The sequence below is a fragment of the Echiichthys vipera genome (genome assembly GCF_963691815.1).
Source record: "Echiichthys vipera genome assembly, chromosome: 17".
Taxonomy (NCBI): domain Eukaryota; kingdom Metazoa; phylum Chordata; class Actinopteri; order Perciformes; family Trachinidae; genus Echiichthys; species Echiichthys vipera.
Genome location: NC_139842.1, coordinates 14,687,800 through 14,709,257, shown reverse-complemented (window position 1 = coordinate 14,709,257; position 21,458 = coordinate 14,687,800). Strand labels below are relative to the sequence as shown.

Below are 21,458 nucleotides of genomic sequence, written 5' to 3'. Positions count from 1 at the left end.
TTATCTTACAGCTATAAAATCCTGCCACACAGAGCTACACAGTCTTGTTAGTGATGTGAATTCATTATTAGTTATGGTTTCCACACAAAAACATAAAGGCAGACCTATCCTCTCTATTATATAGCATTTACCAACAGCCTCTTCATAAATGCTTTTATATCTACTGCTTTAAGCGTCTGTGGAGGTTCTGTAAAATCCCTCTTTCCTGCTGCACAGGAGGAGATATGCATGTTTACGAAACCAGTGGTTTGACATACAAATGAAACTGCATATGAAGCTTTCATCTGCACTGGATTCTTTATTGTTTACTTGACCTTCTTTATCTCATCTGATGGTGTGTTTTCAGGCATGCATGCTGAGCAGTATTGCAAGTGCACTAATGTCAAAAATTACCCAGGGTTAGGGTTAATTACCCCTTTTCAAATGTTCCATGTCTTTGTTTCTATTAAGCAGCATCTGAGCACACAGTATGACCTCTTCCCCTGCTGCTTCTCCCTGGTAAATGATGGCTTTTTCTTTTTGGGCTGTGCAGCCTTGCTAAATAAGGTTTAAAAGACTGGTTGTTTCTATGTATGGGGTCCACTATGCTGAGCAGCTTTACCACTGTGTATGATAAACCAACTGTATGATAAATTCCAGGCTTAAAGCGGAGTGACAGAGCAGCGTCAAGGAGCTCAGGGGATTACTGCACATAAACACTGCCTGCCAGCATCCATAAGAGCTCGATGTACAATAGAATCGTGTGGATGGAGGACACACGGAGTAGGGATCACCCAGGCCCTTTCATAATTTAGCAAGTTTATTTGGAGTTACCTTGGCTTGTGTGTTCCTCTGCTGAACATTAAACATTTAATGACAAGGTTTCAGACTATGAATAGAGTGCAAACTGGGAATATCTCTGATGTGGCGACATTGAAAGGAAGTCAAGTAAGTTATTGTGCATCCTTTGTGTCTTTATTCTTTTTATGTCTCCTGTCTATTGTTTGTTTTGTTCTCATTTCCTTATTTCTGTTTCTATGGTTTTTCTTACAATCTCTTGAGTTGATCGTAAATACATCATGTATCAGAAGAAGTTTCATTAGCTTCCGCATGTCTCCTTAAAGTTTTCAAATCGTTTTTGTGACTCTGCCAAATCTTATTTCCCCTGTGGAGTAACTGTCTCCAGAGACGGTGGAATTTCTTTTTGCTTTCTTTAAAATCTGTATTTGTTTATTTCCCTTAACAGATCCAGTCCCCGCTGGACTTAATTAGGCGGGTTTATCGTGTAGTTGTGATAACAGTGTTTGTTTTTTAAACAGTGGCTCCTGTCCCTGAACTCGTACCCTTATTAAGCAAAGTTTTCCAGTGTCAAAGGATCCCAAGAAAGCCCGACAGTCATGTTTAAACAGGAAGGCAGCCCAGACAATTTGTTTGAGTCCTAATTCTGACTTTTTACTCTAATGACTTAAAAGCAGTGTCATTGAATCACTCAGCTGTTGGAACATCGTTTATCAAACCACATCCTTTCCCTAACAAAAAGCTGTTAACACCATAAACCGAAAAGCCGTACCTTACTCTTTTGGCACAGATAATGCTTTTAGTAAATGTCACAGTAAGGGCTGTTTTCTATTTCTCGACAGCTGACTTGTCATGCTAACTTGAAAGTGTCGACAGATGCAATTTCTGTGTTTGCTTCACTTTTTGCTGGTTTGTTTATACCAAATCTCAGGTAATTGGTGCTCATGCCACAGGGAGATGTATTACTGTGAAAAAGCAGTCCCTTTTATTCTCAAGAGACAAGTCATAAATGCTTTCTGAGTGGTTTTTTTTTTTGCTTTATATGCTGCTTTGATAGAAATATAAAGTCACAAATCGCTGGTTTGCATTTGTTACCCTGAAGAATTCTTCTAACAACGTCCCAGTGTGGTTTCGAGTTTTTAGGAGCTGAATTGGCTCAGGTTGTACATGGTACCTGAAGTTTTCAGGTACTTTACTTTAGTAGACGTAGTACATTCATGTATTTAAAATATTATATAAATAAAAGCCCTTAAGTGTATGTAGTGCTTTCTCCTTGACCTCAACAAGAAGAAAAGGCTGTTATCCAGGTGGTTGACATTTTTAATGATTCTCTTAGCCTTATTCTTGCAGCGCCGCCTTTGGGTAGAGCACTGCGTCTTGTTTGGCAGAATGAACGATTCTTTGCAGTGCCTTGCGGTCCTGTTTGGTGCTGTTTTCATACCAGGCAGTGATGTTCCCCGTCAGGATGACATTAATGGTGCTGCAGTAGAATTTCCTCAGTATTTGAGAGGATACCTGGAATTTCCTCAAGCATCTGAGGTGAAAGTTTCTGCCTTGCCTTTCTCACCACTGAGTCTCTCAAAGCACCCAGGTCAGGCTCGCTCACCATGTGGGCCAGCTCCATGGCTGTTGAGAACTGAACTGAACTGAACATTGGACCAAGTCCTTTACCTGCACCTATGTGCCAGTGAATAATATCAGCAAGTACACAGGCAGAGACAAATAAGCTATAGTTGAAGCTTGTAGCCTTGTACGGGTTTATTCCTACAAGTTAAGACCAAAGACAGTACCTAAATGATGGTGGTCCCGCTCTTTGCTAAAACTGTCAACAATAATTATACTGTCCGTAATTATACTGTCAGGGTTTCATATCAGGCCACAAATCTTTTTCCATTTTGTTGTAGGAGGCTGTGGTACAGCTGGAAACTGTTGGCTTAATGTGACAGAAAAAAAGCTATTTATTTTTCTGGCCTGTAAAGAATATACCTAGCCGGTGGATTCTTTCATCTACCCGCCACCTTGGCCGGTGAGTGAAAAAGTTGATTTCGGACCCTGCTTGTGATTTCAGGAGGTGTGATGAGCCTGGCTTGGCTCCTGATCAATACAACCCAATTTCCCCAAAAGTTGGGACCCTGTTCAAAATGTAAATAGAAAAAGTAGAAAAACTGACAACATATCAAATGTTGAAACTGAGAAATTTCAGTGTTTTTTGAAAATGGTATGCACATTTTGAATGTGATCCCAACAAAAAGTTGGGAGAAAAAGACTGGAAAAGGTGTAAAATGTTAAAAGAAAACAAGAAAAGAAAGAAAACAATTAATTAATTAAGGTTAATTGGCAACAGGTTAGTAACATGTCTGGGTATAAAAAGAGCATCCCAGAGAGGCTGAGTCTTACTGAAGTAAAGATGGGGAGGGGTTCAACAATCTGTGAAAGACTGCACTGGCAACAATTTAAGAATAATGTTTCTCAACATAAAATTGCATCATTTACAGTTCATAACATCATTAAAAGATCCAGAGAATCCGAAAACCAACATTGGATGTTGGTGATTTTTAGGCCTTTAGACAGTACAGTATTAAAATCATTCCGTAGGGGATATCACTGCATGGGCTCAGGAACACAGTTTGTCGCTGCATCCACAAATGACAGTTGAAACTCTGAAACGCTTAGACAGTGTTGTTAAAAGAAGAGGTGGTGCAACAGAGTGGTAAACATGATGTGAAACGTCTTGCTGGCATCACATTTAAAATGAGGATATCATTTTCAAAAACAATTACATTTTTCTGTTACAACATTTGAAATATATGTGCTATTTTCAATAACATAAGGAGTTTCAATGATTTGTAAATCATTGCATTCTGTATTTACACAGCGTCCCAACTCTTTTAAAAACAGTGTTGCACATCCTCTCATTAAAAGCAGTGTGCTTTGTATAAAGCTTCTCAATAGGATCAAATTGTGTGTTAAAGTCACAAAAACAGCATGCAGGATGATCGCTCCATGTTTTTTTCGAAACTAGAAAAAAACCTGTCATCTTTGACGGCCACATTGTACTGTAGTAGGATTTCTTGGTACAGTTGCCAAGATATACAGTGAGCAACTACAAAGTGGAAAGAATAATAATCCAACCATACAGCCAACATGCACCATCACTGCTTTCTGCTGCAATCAGTACATGAAAGGTGAGAGGATGAAGTCATTGTTTGTATTTAATGTTTTTTGTGACTATTGTGTCTATTCACATTTGAATTATTTATCAATTTAAAGGGACATTTCACCCCAAATTCAAATTTCTTTTTAAAATGTTTTATTAAACATGGACTGTTGCAGTTCAATAAAGCAAATAGCATGACCTGATAATCCTCAGACCTGGTTATGAACAGTTTCATTTTCAAACTATTTTCTTGCCGACCATACCACCACGCAGGAGGGAGGGTACTTGGCTTGGGCTGAGGCTGAGCTGTAGTTGTAGCAGCAATACTATTCTAACTAATATAATTCAAAATGCGGAAAGACATGGAACTGTTGTTTTTTTTCAAGCCAAGTGCAGTAGTTCCATTATAATTGAGAGAAGGAATTGGGCAATTTAAACCAAAACAAGTATTTGATTTTTTTTTGATTTTGGGTTGAACTGTCTCTTTAAATAAAAGATACAGCCATGTTATTCAGTGGATTTTTTCAGACTCATGCTGTTAAAATATAATTTGAATCATAAACAAATCATATAAATAAACTATCACTAAGTTGGAAATTTTACAGTTGAATAGTTGACTATTCTATGTTCTCTGCTGGAGCTAACCTATGGGCCTGGACGATTTATCTTTTTCTGTAACCTTTAAAGAATCCAATGTGGGCTTATCCTCTGCAGTGATGATTGCTTCATATAAATCTTCAAACTGGACAAGCAGTGTAGGGTGGTAAACGTTGGTAACTGATATCAAAATCAAAGGCTCCCTGTAGGGTTGATGTTGTACAGGTCCAACACACCTCATGAAAGAGTATATGAAACAACATCCAACACTTCCCACACACATGTACAACACAGAAAAGACCCACACACGTACGCAGCACAGGTACATCTCAAATGTTATACAACTCTTTTGCCATTGTTTCTCGCCCACATTCATCAAATGTGACTGAATAGGAAATGAATAATGGCACACAGAAGTGGCTTGGAGCATCCAGCTGCTGGGTCACTGGAGCTGTGACCCAAATGGGACACAGATGAGTCGTACTCTGCTTCCTCATTGTAACAGGGTCAGTAACAACATTTTGAGCAGTTCAGAGGTAAGCCACATTAGCCTATGCAGCTGAAATCTGAACCACAGTTTTTCACATGTTTTTTAGGCAGAACCCTATATCCATATCTGGCACATACTTCCTGTTGTGTGTTTGTGTGAGAAACACACAATAACATCTTCTTCCAGTGCATGTTTTATAATAAAAAATAGTTTGGGTGTTGGCCAATGTCGGCCTTTCACATATTGCCTGGAGGCTGCAAATACTATATGTTCTTTCTCCCTGCAGCAAAAGCATCTCTGGAAGCTGGGGATAGGAGAGAGGTGATGAATAATCGGTGTTACTACTGTGTGTTACTACTGTGTGTTACTATCGACATCAAGTAGTTCACTATAGTTGCACACATTTTATTATTCATAGATGTTGGAGAAGTTAGACTGTGAGCTACTATATTCCGGACAGCGAAATAACTGAAAAACATGCAAACACAAAGCAGATTTCATTGAGCATTTGCAAAATCAAGCGAGAAGTGTTGCTCCTTTAACAAAATGTAGTGTTCCTGCTGACACATTTGACTTGCATGTTCAGTGAAGTACAATGTCCTGTTAACTTTTTGACCACATTTCTAAAATGCATGCATGTAAGAGCAGCTTAAGCCCAGGTGTGTAAAATATTTTAACAAGGCAGGGAAAAGGGACACTTTAGCACCGGTTTCATCTAATTGATTCACTGAGGCATGGAAAAGGTAAAATTGTAGAGGTCTGTGTAAGAAACGGAGGATGAGCAAAACCTTTCACTTGTCAGATTTTTATCGGAAAACCAACTACCAACAAGCAGCAAACGATTAGCCAAGCAGTGCATGTCATATCCTCTAATAGACCTGACAACTGAATTCTGCAGACAGACCAGACCAAATTAGGCTACGACCATGATGAGAACGGTTGTTTGCATTAGAGTTAGTGTGTATATTGTACATCATGTTTTAACAGGGGGTGCTATCCCTCACAGGCATGTCTTGAATTATGCAGACTTGAGGTAAAAGAGATAAAACTGTATTTTTTTTAAGTCTGTTTGGTCAAACTCATTACTGAAATGTGTGGATACTGTTCTTCGTCCGGTGCATTTGATTTCACAGGTGTTGAGGAAACAAAGGTTGAAAGAAGGGGTACCAACTTTCAAATTATTTTACAGTCAAAGTAGCTCACTGGATGTACAGTGCTGGGATAAAGCCTGACATCAGGTGCGTCCCCTCCCCTTCTGCTATCTATGTTATCCATTTTGAAAGGGCACAATTGCTGCATCCGGAGCTTAGCGCTGCTCAAGATGATTGTGATTGGTAAAAAGAATCATCCCAGAATGATAAGCAGTGTAGCCAGATAGTACTCCAGGGCTGACACTGTGCTGTGGCTATGCAAGACTTCAGTTTTGGTGTGATGCTGTAGATGCAAATCAAACTACTGGTCCACTTTTATTTATTATTTGCTGATGTGTGTTTTGTTGAAGTGGGACATCAACAGGATGCTTTTGTCAGGATGAATTTCCTGTTCAGTCACAATGATCTGTCACGTTGCCTTGATCGTATTGAGGTTTTGTTTGATTTTGCAATTAAAATGTCCTTTTTGTTGAAGAAACATCTTCCACAAAACACTATGGACCATATTTAATTGGGATTTGGTGTGATTTGGTAGTTCCATGAATGAAACCAATAACAGTTTCAACTCCCACTCCTTTTAAATGTCAGGTGCGCCTGCAGCAGGCACATTGCTATTAATTTGACGGATTGTGTAAACGGGAAAGTGAGAGGTTTTTCTGCTGAGGAGATGACAAATCAGCTTGTGCAAAGCAGATACATCATCTCACAGTTCTGTCCCATCAAGGACTCCATTGGATTGCATATGATCAAATGCACTGATCATTTATTTAACTGAGGAAAAGGAGGAGCGCTGCTGCACATCCCTGTGTGTGCACAATCGATGCCCGCGGATGCCTGCTGATGCCCGCTGAATCCCCCTTGCTGTTGCTTTTTAAATGTTTTAATATGTTTTCTTTATTGATTAGAGAGACTGCTTTCAGTTATTGCAAACGATTCAATGCAGCAAAGAAACTAAAAAAACTATAGTAACTTGAGAGATGAAACTAAAGAACTAAAATTTAAAATTCTGAAATAATGCAGTTCCTCATGCGTAAAGGCGCACAATGGAGCAGTGGCCGAACAGCAGTGGCTCTGCAGCTGCAAATCACCCCAAGCTATATTATGTGTTCTGTGAAAAACAAAAGTTTTCAGTTTGGCGCATATCAAACAACATATACGGCTCGATTGAAAATATGAAAAACCTGGGTACATACTGTAAATTCCATTATATGAATGTTCTCTGGGGTTTTTCGAGAGAGTAACCAAGACTGGGTGAAGCCAGAGGCTGCAGAACATTATCTATCACACAGCTATTGCACAGAAAACACACATCAGCAGTTTTAGAGTCAAGTAGCTGAAGTTGATGGAGGATTTACACAGTAACAGATGAAAGTTCTTGTCGAAGATCAGGTTACTCATGAAGATTTTACTGATTTCCCATCTTTCTCACAGCAGCCAGATCACAGAACGTGTTGCAGCAAGATGCTCCATCGCTTTTGAACTCTGCTTCACCTCATATCAGATAGTGAAGCACACATCCAGCACTGCCATGCTCAGTGTAACATCATCAGCCCTAAGAGGCATTGCGTACTTTTCCGTGGCTTATACTCAAAGCGGTAAAGCTTTAGAATTGAGCAGCATATATTTGGTCTATGTCCCTGTTAGATATTTAAGAAACAAAGCTACTGTAAAGTAATGACTTGTGCTTCAGCATTAATAAATGCACCAAGGCCTCATCAGTGGCAAGGAAAGTTGTATAAGATGGGTTTTTTACATTTACTGTCACTAGCATCTCTGCAAAAAAAGAAGCATAATAGTCGCTCAGGGGGATTTTGTGAACTGGACTGTTATTGTCTTTTCCAAGAGGTTTGTTTTTAATCCCTTGCTGCTCCCCTCAACCCGCATTCATGCGTGCATACTCCCATTTCATAATTGTATTTGTTAGACACTGTAATCAAATGAGAGGTAAGTACTCTTGAACTTACAACAGTAATTGGTAGTGGCCATTGTATTGAGCCATCCAACATGCACTTGAACAAAGAGCAGTTGTTGTGTTGTTTGGGACATTCAGGGAATTTGCGTCATTCATTTGCGATTGTTAGTGTATTTCTTTATACAAATATAATCTAAATACTTTACGTCATTCAAACAAATAACTGTCTGTCCTTGTAATAGAAAAGACCAAAGGCCCTTTCGGATTTCTATTGGCCATCACACATCCCTGAGCAGAGGTGAGACCTTTCGGCTTGGTAACTTATTTCATGAGGAAAAACACCAAAGAAAACAAGCCCAAACTACCTGAAAGACTCCTATGGCTTTACCTGACTCTCACCTGACGTTACATCTCTTAAATCAGATGTGCAACAATAGCAGTAAGAGTCCCAGAGACCTATCAGGGCTAAACAACACATGTTCCAGCAGACCTTAACGTCTGTATCCACAGTCGGCCAGGTGAGTCACAGCTTAGTGGGAGCCCAGAGAGCTGTAGCTCTAGCAGGATATCTTAACAGCAGGATATACTGTACAAGCCTAATTAACCTCACACCTTTAAGCGCATTGGTTCCACTACAGCTCCCACCAAATGGCCGACGTGATTCCCATCGTCTTTTATCAGAGGCATCGAAGCAGACAACATGACAACTCTGCACAAAAGAATCATGAGAGACTTAGGAACATTGTTCTCAGGGTGTGTCTTTAAAAATCCTCTCCATTTTCTGTGGGTTTTTTTGTGTAGTGAGCATTGAAGCATTGAATACTCATTTTAGGAAAGCCTAATTTTGAGTTCAGACAGACAGACATATAACATATATAAACATCAAGCAAAATATTCAGAACCACCTATGTGCGGTAGTCTCTGATACAGTAGGTGCTGTCAGGACCCCCACACACACACACACACAGACACACACACACACACACACACACAGACACACACCCACAGACACACACACACACACACACACACACACACACACACACACACACACACACACACACACACACACACACACACACACACACACACACACACACACACACACACACACACTCACAAGATGAAAACAATACCAGCGTCACAGCTGGTGATCAGGGCAGAAAACTACCACATCTGTGACATAACGACTGAAAAATATAAGAGATGAAGCTTTGGTGAAAAAGTCATGGAGGATCTAACAGAGAGGGTTCTTCAGTGCGTCGTTAACTATGAGTCACCTGATGGTAGGACATGCTTTCACTGTTTAAAAAGAAACTTATGTTGACTTCTTGTCGAGAACCTCACATATATTTAATGGCCAGTGTTATGAGTGTTGGGGCATAAAACAAAAGGAGGTAAGAACTGGTTGAGATTGATAAAGTATTTCTTTTTTCTCTGCCTCTCTCCCTTTTACATATAGTCCCTCTCTTCTCTCTCTCTCTCTCTCTCTCTCTCTCTCTCTCTCTCTCTCTCTCTCTTTCTCTCTCTTTCTCTCTCTCTCTCTCTCTCTTTCTCTCTCTCTCTGTCTCTCTTTCGTCATCCCTCCTGCAGGACTTTATTGAGCGCTGAGTCTGGTTAATCATTGCTCCTATTTGGTGCTAAGTTGCAGAAAGTGGTGCACGCAGCCGGTGTGTTAGGAAATGAGTCTCTATATGTGTCTGTGGGAAGAGAGAGAGAGGAGAGAGAGAGAGAGAGAGAGAGAGAGAGAGAGAGAGAGAAATAGGGAAACCCTCATTGGTGTAACACTCCTGCTGTAAGCAGCAGCATGTGCTAACCGACATGCTTGTCAGAATGACCCCTGAGAACTTTCTCTGGTAAGAACTTATACTTATACTGCAGATGTTTAGTTTAATAGTACTTAATGTCTAGTCTGGTATGCTGTTGTTGTTGTTCATGCCATTAGTGTAAAGCACAAAAATGATGTGTTTTTAACACCCTAATGAGCTGTAACAGATCCTGAATCAGAGCACACATCTCATACCAGAGATGCTTCTTTGTTTTAAGCCACATATGTCTCTTTAAAACCCAATACATAAAGTGAACTAGCAAACTGACTGGTGAATTCAACATGTCTAATGGTTCTAAGGTCAAAAGTGTGAGAGCTATGAGCTCAGCTGGACTGGCCCTGACCTGATGTCAGAGCAGACAAGAGTAGCTCTGATCCCTGAGGCGCCCAGGCAATCAGTCAGTCTGTACTACAGCTAATGCAAACTGCATCCTGTAGTCATTACACTAAACTGGCTATTTAAAACAGAAAGTATGGCTCTTTGATATAGATATTATCTGAAGTCTGACTGTCAATAGAGCTTTGTGATACATAGGGTGGGGGGGCATTTACAGTGTGACTGGAAGCTCCTGGCGGCTTGTTAAACCCAGACTTGAGAAGCTTGTTGACATGTTCAGTCAAAGTGCACACTATAAAAAACCCTCTGATTTGAATTGAGGCCTTTTGTTTTGCTCAATCATTACATACTGTACCCTACATCTGTCATGACACATTGTGGCTTATCTCTTGGACAAATGTCACATCCCCCGTAAACAAAAGAAAGGCCAAACACATCAACACAAGCCCATCCTCCTCCCTGCAACGTGACTAGAACAGAATGGAATTTGAAACGTTTTAGCCAAAAATGTTTCCATGGTCAAGGTGTTTTTTGCAGAAACGTTTCAGATTTCGTTCCGTTCTCCGGCTTCGAATCAAACCTCTCGGAGGAGTTTGCGGCGTCCACCCATAAACAGGTGAGTAACCTCTGGCGCACAGTGACACACGCTCAAGCAAACACTGACAGGCTTAAGATGAAGGTGGACAGCAGCCAACTGTGAGTCCGGAGTGGAAGCAGCTCTGTTGAGCTACAGCTGTCTTATTGATGGGACAAGCAGCATTTCCTGGAGACTTTTGCGTTTTATGTTTTTGACATGTCTAGTTCTGAGTATCCTGCTGCATATTCACCTAGCTAACCGTGGCTAAAACCCCACTGTAAATATCCCAGCCTTTTCCTGTTTTGGTGCTCTAGTTTTGTGGCCAAGTTGAGCCAAGGTAATAAGTGGTGTGTTTGCAATGAGCTTTGATGGATTGTGTGTCTCTGTGTCATCCAGGCAGTGTGGCGAGCGTAGATAAGCCCCCTTATGAGGTGAAAACCCTTGCAGTATCCCCTCCCAGCACCAACAGCAGGAATAAGGGATGTCACGGCTGTTCCTCTTTTCAGCAATGCTGATTGTCTCCTGCAGCATCAAAGTAAGTCAAGAGAGCACGCACACACATTCCCACATAGGTAAATAGCCTCCATGTGAGTGTGTGAACTTCCATTAGTCACTGGCCTTTACAGTGTGGGGGTGGGTGTTGTTTCTATAGCTCTGTTTCCCTCTGAATCAAGGCAAAGATTTGTGGTGTGGAAGCCTAAACAAGCTGTCTGTCCCTGTTTTTTTTTTTTAATGATGTGAGTGTTACACTGTACACTAAATCAGTCTGTCCATACAGTAGCACAAGCCCCCCCATACAGGCAACATATTAGATTGGGACACAGTGTCATCTTGATGGATAATAGCCGAATACTGTGAATGGATTGTTTACAGCTACTGTATACATAAAGTGACGTGAAACAAATGAATGCCAATTGAGGTAATGCACTTCACAGTCTGTTTTCATGGTTTGTGTAAATTCCACATTCTCAACATTTTTCTTGCCCACCTGCTTACACTACATAAATAAGTCCACGTATAACAGACCTTCCTTGTGTAACTGGACTTTGTTGTCGCGTGTGCTCCACTGTTTCCTCAGGTTTCTCCTGCTGCTTCTCTGGATAAGCTGAAGGAGAGTTGGAAATTGTACGAGGAGGAGTGTGATCGCAACAACAGCCGAGACCCGCCAAGTCCCGGTGAGCTGAACATACTGTAATTAGTACTGTAATTAGCCGTATATACAACACTGGCATATTATCATTTTCTACAGTTGATATGGTAAACTATTTCAGCCCTTAATCTAATAACATACATGTGTAACTACTCAAAATGTATGTACTGTATATGTAATGGTCAGTCTCAGGTCATTAAATGTATCTTTGCATTGGTTTCTTATTGATAAATACCTCATATGAGTAACAGGACGGAAAGGAACTGGACTGAGTTTTTAGCACAGAATTAGTAAATACATCAAATGTAGCCAGCAAATGTAAATAGCATAAGAACACTTAGAACTTCAAGTGGTTCATCAAAACTATCTTAAACTATCTAAGTTATGAGATAACGGAATGTAATCTCATAACTGTGAATTTTTGAAATCTTGTAGAGGCTCAGGATTGAGAACCAGGGGACACGAACAATGGGTTATATAATAAAATACTGTATATTTATATGTCTAAATTGGAAATAGAGTCACCCAATGATACAAAAAAATAAGATTACAGAAGGATTATAATATTTATTTCATGGTAAAATGTAGTGTTAGAGGTTGGTAGGTAGATAGTTTTTACAATTTTAAGGATTTACATAATGTATCTTCTAATTGATTGCTAATATAATATATTATACAGACTTTTCATGCATAACTATGCATGCATGCAATGTTCTAGGGACAGAAAAGGGACATTGGTTGTGTTTCTGGCCACCTGACAACTGAGGTCCAATGCGTACTCGTTCAGCTCTGTTTTTTGGTCTCCTCCACAATGCAGTAGAGCTGGTAATGGTTAGGTTGCACTGTCCACAGACAGAGCAGCAGCAATTTCTGCACCCTGCTAAAACCATTGTATAATCACTCCCAGTTTCCTATTTGCTGCACCACACTCTCTGCTTTCTGGATCAGGTTCACTCCATTTCACAGTGTTTAACTTTATGGCGAATGCTGCCCTTCAGTCTCATTATAGTCTGTTAGCTTGTGGAATAGAGGCGGAGAACAGTGACGCTTTAACTTTCGAAAAGTCTGCTTTTCTGCTGCTCACCACTCTGTGCCACTCATAACCCTTTCCTGTCACCCCATGAGTGTAACAGTGAATGAGCAGGCTTAGAGGAGATGGGACTATACTCCAGAACTTCCACCTGCACGAACACTAAGAGCCAGTACTGTTTACATCCTCTGATGAGAAGATGAAAAGTGTAACAGAAGGTCATCGATAGAGGACTTTACTCTGAAGTCAAGATGAAAGACCATACTATGTACAGACGCCATAATGACTACCAGCAGTCATCATGTCACAGACATGTTATTCTATGATTAAGACCACTCCAGGCCAGACAAAGACATAGTGTGTAAGGGCTATGTTTGCAGGAAATAAAGAAATCACCTATGTGTTTTTTTATCATCCCCAGGCCTTGTGTGCATCAGGGAATTTGACAATTACGCCTGTTGGCCTGATGGACTCCCCAACACCACTGTTAGTGTGTCGTGTCCATGGTATCTGCCGTGGCATCATAAAGGTAAGAGACATGTGGGTTAGTCTAGAGACTGGGTTTGACCTAGGCTGAGACCAAATTCATGTTACAGATAGATGAAAAAAAGTGTCTTAATCTGAAGTAAATTTAATTCTGAAGTCAAATCACTCAATTATTTAAGTGAGATTTTCTTATTCCAACCCTAATGTGTATATCATTCCACTTATTTTGTCTCATTCATGTATAGGCTATATTGTTTAACTGATGAGAGGAAATAAAAGTGAGAGCCCATTAACTCCATAACTTGGTCTTATTTCTAAAGAGTTTAACATGCATATAGGCTATGCTTTTCAATAACACATTCATAAAACCAAAGTGGATATTTATCAAACGTATATCTCTTTCAAATGGCTGTTTTACCTATTCAATATAATGTAAGGTGTAAGGGCTAGCAGATACATATTGTATGGCGGTCAAGTTGCTGCAGAGTAATAACCCTTCAGAAAAACACTGTAATGACTGGACTTTCTAGTAAGTGACAGAGACAATGTGTGTGTGTGTGTGTGTGTGTGTGTGCATGTGCGTGTGTGTGTGTGTGTGCGTGTGTGTGTGTGTGTTCAGTTCAACACGGCATGGTGTATAAGGAATGTGATGCAAACGGCCAGTGGGTGATAACAAAGAATACAAGCGAGTGTGACTCTAGTGATCAAAGTCTGGTAAGAAATGTCCCCCTTGTTATCCTTCTTGAAGGCATTAAATTATGCTAATATTTTCTTTGTAGTAAGTCCTTTAATACATGAAAAACAAAACAAAAAAAACAATAAATATTCTTAAATCCATTTGTTCATCTGTGTCTTATTTGCAGCAGTACTATGGCCACATTCGGATTATGTACACAGTGGGATATTCCTTATCACTGGTGGCTTTGGTGTTGGCGCTTGGCATCCTCATATTCTTCAGGTAATGAGGATTTTCAGTTCTTGTGAATTATAGGAAAACAGTTCTATCAAACTGCATCACACGCAGCAGGGAAATAACATTTAAAGGACTAGTTAGACATTTTGGGAAATAAACTTCTTTGCTCTCTGGTGGAGAGTTACATGGAATAACTGATACGACATACATGTCTGTTCATTATATATAAGGATACAGCCAGCAGCTGGTTAGCTTAGCGTAGCACAAAGACTGGAAGCAGGAGGAAACAGCTAGCCTGGCCGTGTCCAATGCTAACAAAATGTACCTTTTAGCAATTCTTGGGCCGTCTGTCCACCAAACCTTTTTTTTCTAGCTAAAAGGGGCAGGCCCTCCTCTGAAAAAGCCCATTTTGGAGTGCTTGATAGCTTCTTCAGGTCAGACGCTAGTTGTGTCTGGTTGCTATGATACAGAATTTCAACGGAAGTAAACATGTCGGACGTCTTCTGGATGAAGGGAAGGCTGTTGCATGTATGGAAAGAGGAAGGACCCGTCCATCTGTGGGTTAATAAATGGATACTCAGAGACCAGAAGTGTTCATTTCTTCTCTGTTGTTGTTTAGCACTTGTAGCCTACATGTAGAGTGTGATGGATGGTATTTGTCCCGCCCCTCCTCCACAGTGACAAGCGCAGTTTTTAACCCAAAGTTGAACATTTTTCAATTTTGGACAACCCAAAAAATGAAAGAAAAAGTGCATGGCAGTGCTGAACGCAGGATAGACACTCAGCATTTCGTCACCCTGCTGGCATTTGTAGCAGAGTGTAAATATGCAGAGCTACCATTGCAAAGCTATAAAAAAATACACACAGCTTAAAAGCTCTCTCATTAACACACTATATAGTTTGCTGGATTATTTCTTGGTTCTGAACAGTACCTTAATCAGCTATATAGGTGCTGATGTTTCTGCGTTCCCAGTCTTTGTAGTAAACTAAGCTAAGCTGCAGCTTCATATTTACCACATAGACATCTAACTCGCAGTAAAAAAGTGACAACATCTCCCCAAATCTCAAACTGTTCATTTGAGCTGTATTGCAATTTTTTTTATCTGTGAACGATTAAGGTGAAGAAAGACAGAATTGTTACCTCTCATTCATCAGGAAATTGCACTGCATGAGGAACAACATCCACATGAATCTGTTTGCTTCCTTCATCCTGCGAGCACTGTCCATCCTCATCAAAGACGCTCTGTTGGAAGCCCGGGCATCTATGCCTCCAGTGGAGCTGCTGGTCAACAATGAGGTCAGTCGTGCCAAAGAGAACAAATCTGGAAAGCACTCAAAGATGCACAATTCTTCAAATTTGTATTACTAATAATGAAAAATGTATTTTTTGTCAGTAACTGGGCCATGCATGGTCTGCATCTAAGCATTGTGCTATTATTCTGATTATTTGATGCAACCATTATGTTTGTCTCAAAGATCGTGCAAAGAATATGGCCTGGATATATGCTGCAATAATTATGATTTGTATAACAGTACAGTGAAACAAATATGTAAATGAATATGTAAAGGAATAACTTGATTTGGCTTATTTCATTCAGTTAAAATATGAGTGGAAAAAAGAAAAAAGAAAATAAATCATAGTACACAGAACATAATACTCTTAAAAACACAGCTTATACTGATTTACTACAAATATAATACCCTTACCCTTACGCCTACCCTTATCACCAACGACAATTTCTCTCTTTCAGGTTAAACAAGCTCCATCAACCAAATCATAACTATATATACAACTATTTATACAATTACTCTTAAATAATAGCTGTATGTGTGGAAAGTGATAATGGTATTCTTGTGAAAGGGTAACTACAAAGTAGCTGTAGCAGCTAATTTTTCATAGAACGGGGGAGGTTCCACCACATGGGTTGATGCGTAGAATGCTTGTGTTTGGGGGTCACAGCTGGCTGAGGCTGGAGCTAAAGATGCTACTTTTGTATAATCTCATGGCCGCTGGCACAAAGTCTGCATCCTGGCGGCAGAAGGAACTTCCATCTGCTGCAGCACTCATCTCCCTCATCACCATCATCATCCCTCTCGTGAAATAATGTTTAACAGACAGCTTGGAATTGTATAATTTGTGACATAAACTTTTATTTACTTGCAGACGGCAGTTAGCTGTCGCATCGCCATGGTGATGATGCAGTACAGTATCATGGCCAACAGCTACTGGCTGCTGGTGGAAGGCATCTACCTCCACAACCTCCTGGTCATCACTGTGTTTACGGAGAGGAACTACTTCAAAATCTACCTGTGCATCGGCTGGGGTGAGCTCTGCGAGTGTGTGTTTCTGTGTGGAGTAATACGTGAGGGAATGCAAAGTGGGCAAAATGATGTACTGGATGATACTTTTTGGATGAAAGGAAATTAAACGAGAGCAGATCAATGCAGATGGCTTTAATTCTGGTTTAAAAAATGACTGATTTGAATTTAAACAGCTCTCATGTCTTTACAGGTACCCCGTTAATATTCCTTGTGCCGTGGGTGATAACTAAATACCTATATGAAAATCAAGAGTAAGTTTCCACAGTGCTCTCCTTTTTTCTCTTTCCCTTCCCTCATTCCTCGTAGCAGCTATCAAACCCTGCCAAGCATTTTAGATTTTAGCTCACTTGTGTTGAAAGCACCTCATATCCCCAAAAAAAGCTGGCAGATGGTCTTCCTCTTAAACATCTCAATGTTTATACTTGCTCATGGTCAATTTAACACATGATGACTACGAGGGGTTGCCCGCAATTAAACTTTTCACATAACTTTTCACACGTTTTATCTTCTGCAGGAAGCCAAATAAACTGTGTCAGAACAGCAGTTGTGTCGTCAAGTTTTCAATATTTTATGTTCACACACTTCAACATGTAATCTCTTAAGGTCAAGTAGACACACTCAAGTAGCAAATGGGCTTGAAAGGGGTTTTCACAGCCGACACACTGCCTTATGTAAAGGGAGAGGAAAACTTTCTACTTTTGCAGAGTTGCCAAACAAAATATGAACAAAATATCATTGACAGTGAGCCTTGTTTGAAAACACAAGTTTTTTTTCTGGTTGTATCTCACTTCCTGTTCTTGTTCAGATGCTGGGGGCAAAATATAAACATGAATTACTGGTGGATCATCCGTTCTCCGATTCTTCTGGCAGTTGTGGTAATTTCCCCTCTCTCTCTCTCATTCTCTTTCTGTCTAATACATATTTGTTTTGCCATTACAGTACGTTCCCTCCTTTCACATGATGATTCTAAACATTTTAATCCAAGGTGTCCATGTAAGTTGTTTATTTTTGCACTGACAAAAGAAAGTGCATTCGCACATCACACATATTCACCCACCACTTTTGCATTTCCACTTTTTCTATTTATACACTATACAATATTAAACACACCTTGTTTATTCATGAAGTGTAAAAGGCTCAGTGCTTCAGGCCAAACATCTGGGAAACATTTTCAGAATCAAAGGTTTTTGGGTTAAAGAAATATGACTTTTGCTAGTACACAATGTAGCTAACCCCTATCCATAGTGTGACCAGGACCTTTATTGTAGTGGAAAGGTCAGTTCTGAGATTTTATATAAGTCCAATTTATCATGGCTCTTATGTCAGGTCAGTTACACAGACATCCGGGCATTTTCCATGCATTAATCTTCCTGCTAAGTGGCCTGTATCTCACAGGAATTCCTGTGTTTGAGTTGTTGCAGGGACGGGAGGGCTGGTTTCCATTTCTGTGTTTCCCTCTTTATCCCGAGCCCACCATGTTCAGGATGCACATCAGTAGAAAGTTCACTCAGTAATAAACACTTAAATATGTAATATTTATGTAATAATATAAACATGTAATTTTGCTCTTGAACGATCAAAGTCTATGCAAATATGAAATAACGTTTATTATATACATGCAAAAAGCTTCATCCAGAAACATTTAATGTGTCTTTGGTGTGTAACGTTTGCTCAATCCATTAAGCACTGTGTTTATAGGCCTGTGAGTGTTCTCATTTGTCGAAAGCAATGCTTTGGGGACACTGTGTTTAGAATAATCACAAAATGCCTGGAGGTTATTTCACTTCCTTTGGCCAAGCTACTGAAAATTACCAGTAACAATTTAATTGTAAATATAAAGGTCACATCATAAGTGATTTTCATTAGAGAACACCTGCTGCTTCTTGAAATGTCAGCTGCTGTGACAGGGTTCCTGTGCTTCAGCTGTAAGTACATAACATTCAGTCTCTAAGTCGGGACGTAACACCCTTTCACAGTACTATTTTTGAACAGATCTGAAACAGAAAACGGAGGGAAAAAAACAAACCCAAACCCTATTGCAATAATCGTACAAAGTCCATAGGTTCAGCCATTGTTGTTTGTTTTGATCGACTGAGTATTTGGACCCAGAAATAAAATTGTATTTTTAAAGCGTGTTACGTCAGACTTAAAGACTGGATTGGTATTAATCCATGTAGATGGCTTTTGTTTTACCTGCAAAGTTTTTGAGTTTTTTCTCCTGTTCATATGTGCATGATACTGTGTTTCTGGAAAGACATTTTGCTGTTATGTTTTTCAAATGCAAAGTCAATTGGTCCAATGTTTATGGAGTGACAGCTGCCAGTGTCTTCAAACCACAAATCCAAGCTATGACCTTCACACTCTGTTTGTCATGCACCCTAAACTGTTATTATCAACACCGGTGTCTGTCTTTCACAGATCAACTTCCTTATCTTTATCCATATCATCAAAATTCTTGTGTCAAAACTTCGAGCGCACCAGATGAGATACACAGATTACAAATTCAGGTGAGTTCAAATGTTAAAACTTATTTTACTCTTTACTTTCTTTTACTTTTTTACATTATTATGTCCACTAATGCCTCTCTATTTGTCTCTCATCCCTCTCCATCTCAGGTTGGCTAAGTCGACTCTAACCCTGATCCCTCTGCTGGGCATCCATCAGATGGTCTTCATCTTTGTCACAGACGAGTCCACCAAGGCCACCATCGGTCTGCGTCTCACCAAGCTCTTTAGTGACCTCTTCTTCTCCTCCTTCCAGGTTGGAATCCGAAAAAAGAACTTGAACCAAATTGTCTGTCATAATCATTGACCACAGCATTTATGAAATAACTCAGTAACTAGCATTGTCATTCAGTTTAGATTAGGGGTTTGAGTGAGATTGGGTGAGACTGTACTGGGACAAAATACATTTATCTGCTAATCAAATCCAAATCTAAAAATGTACGCCATATAAAGTTAACTGCAAACATTATTCTTTAATCTTATTTTAGGGACGTTCCAGATGAGCTTGTTTAGCGATCCATTCAGAAGTCGCTGCATGTCTGAGTTTCCCTTCCCCCAGACAATTGAGAAGGGCTGTATTTATCCATGTGTCAGTAGAGATTACATTAACATAATGTGCTGTCTGTGCTGCTAACTGGCTGTGTCACACTGTGACATAATGACAGTGACCTTTTTGCTACGGGGACATGGATGATGTATGTCAAGATTACAGTCAACCAACAGGGTAATCGCTTTGATGAAGACAGCAAATGAGAGAGGACAATAAGACAAAGTCAGAGACGACAATTGCAGCCATGAGACTTTCAACTTGTTGGTTTTGTCATAAAACAACAACTTGCAATGTCCCATGATACACTACAACACATGGCAATATTTTTATATTTTTCATAGCTTCAAATATTAGATTTTCAATAATATGTATGAGTGACTGTTGTTTCTGTGATCTATGAGTTAATGATAGGGGACTGATCCAGGGATGGTTGTCTCCACAGGGTCTCTTGGTGGCCATCTTGTACTGCTTTGTCAACAAAGAAGTGAGTCTCCTCATTTGGATGACAATAAGCACTTTTGTCAACCCCCGACTTTTTCCCCATTATCACATTAATAACATCTGCTTTTGTCTCCCTCCTCTCCTCAGGTGCAGTCGGAGATCCTGAAGAAGTGGAAGCGTTGGAAGCTAGGGAGGAACATCGAGGAGGAGTATCGCCACACCTACAGCAATACCCCCAACACAAAGACAGCTAGCCTGTTAAACCACGTCTCTCGTCTGCCTCACCTCCCAGACATCGCCAAAACCTCTTCCCCGGTTTGCAGCCCTGAGGAGACGCACATGCTTGTTGCTGGATGCCACAACGGTATGGTCAACAGTAAGGGGGCAGGCCAATGCGCCTCCCCGCTTCATGAGGGAACCGTCAGCAACTGCACCCTACTGGAGGACATCAGCCTTACGGACAAGGTGCAGTGTTACAAAGGGCAGAGAGAAAATGTGGAGAGCAACCTGTGAAAGGAGCTGGGAATAAGAATTTTATGAAGAAAGTTGGAGGGCCTCAAGCACTCATTTGGCTCTGACATATTGCCCTGGGTGGCTGTGAAGAGCTGGGTTGATAGACTCATTTGTCAGAATGGTCTTTGCCCACAGATCGGCGTCACTGGGTGAATGAGCCAAAACTCCTCAGCCTGAGAATGGAGAATAATATGTCCAACTCCAATACACTGTGCGTTGAGCCTCGTGAATTGATTTCTGTACATGTTTGCTGGACCATGAAAGAAACAATACGAAAACAGCATTTCAAGACAGATAAGCCATGTAAAAAATAATATTACAAAAAAAACCTTCAACCTCAAATAGCAACAACGAAAACAAAACAAGACAACAACAAAAAAGGAACAGGGTCCTTAGCCTCTGCTTGATTTGCGCTGTGCATCACATGTGTGTGCTTTTGTGGTACTGGAGGTAAAAGGCAAACTGGACATTGAACTGAATACACAAAAAAGACCAAACAAGTGACTCAAAACAAGATGTTAGGGAACAGAGGCATGAAGCCCCCCCCTTTTTTTTTTTTTTTTCCTTTGCTCTGATATCTGTAAATGGTTTTCTTGTTTCTACTTTGATGAAAATATACAGGAAAAGAAGACACATTCTGCCGGCTGTACCTCCTACAGTAAGGTTATTACATTGGACATTGGAAATTGGCAGCTTCGGGTAATTTCTGTCTTACATATGGAC

At 40.2% G+C, this 21,458-nt stretch overlaps 1 protein-coding gene across 1 annotated transcript; it reads left to right on the top strand.

Moving 5' to 3' along the window:
* Positions 1 to 11,307: 11,307 nt before the first annotated feature.
* On the top strand, positions 11,308 to 20,735 carry gcgra (glucagon receptor a; the record flags this gene model as incomplete). Its single annotated transcript, XM_083930611.1, has 13 exons — positions 11,308 to 11,361; positions 11,905 to 12,001; positions 13,428 to 13,535; positions 14,112 to 14,206; positions 14,356 to 14,450; positions 15,561 to 15,702; positions 16,570 to 16,729; positions 16,918 to 16,978; positions 17,533 to 17,602; positions 19,146 to 19,234; positions 19,343 to 19,487; positions 20,224 to 20,265; positions 20,370 to 20,735. 13 exons carry the CDS (start codon positions 11,308 to 11,310, stop codon positions 20,733 to 20,735), a joined length of 1,524 nt encoding a protein of 507 aa, XP_083786737.1.
* Positions 20,736 to 21,458: the final 723 nt, after the last annotated feature.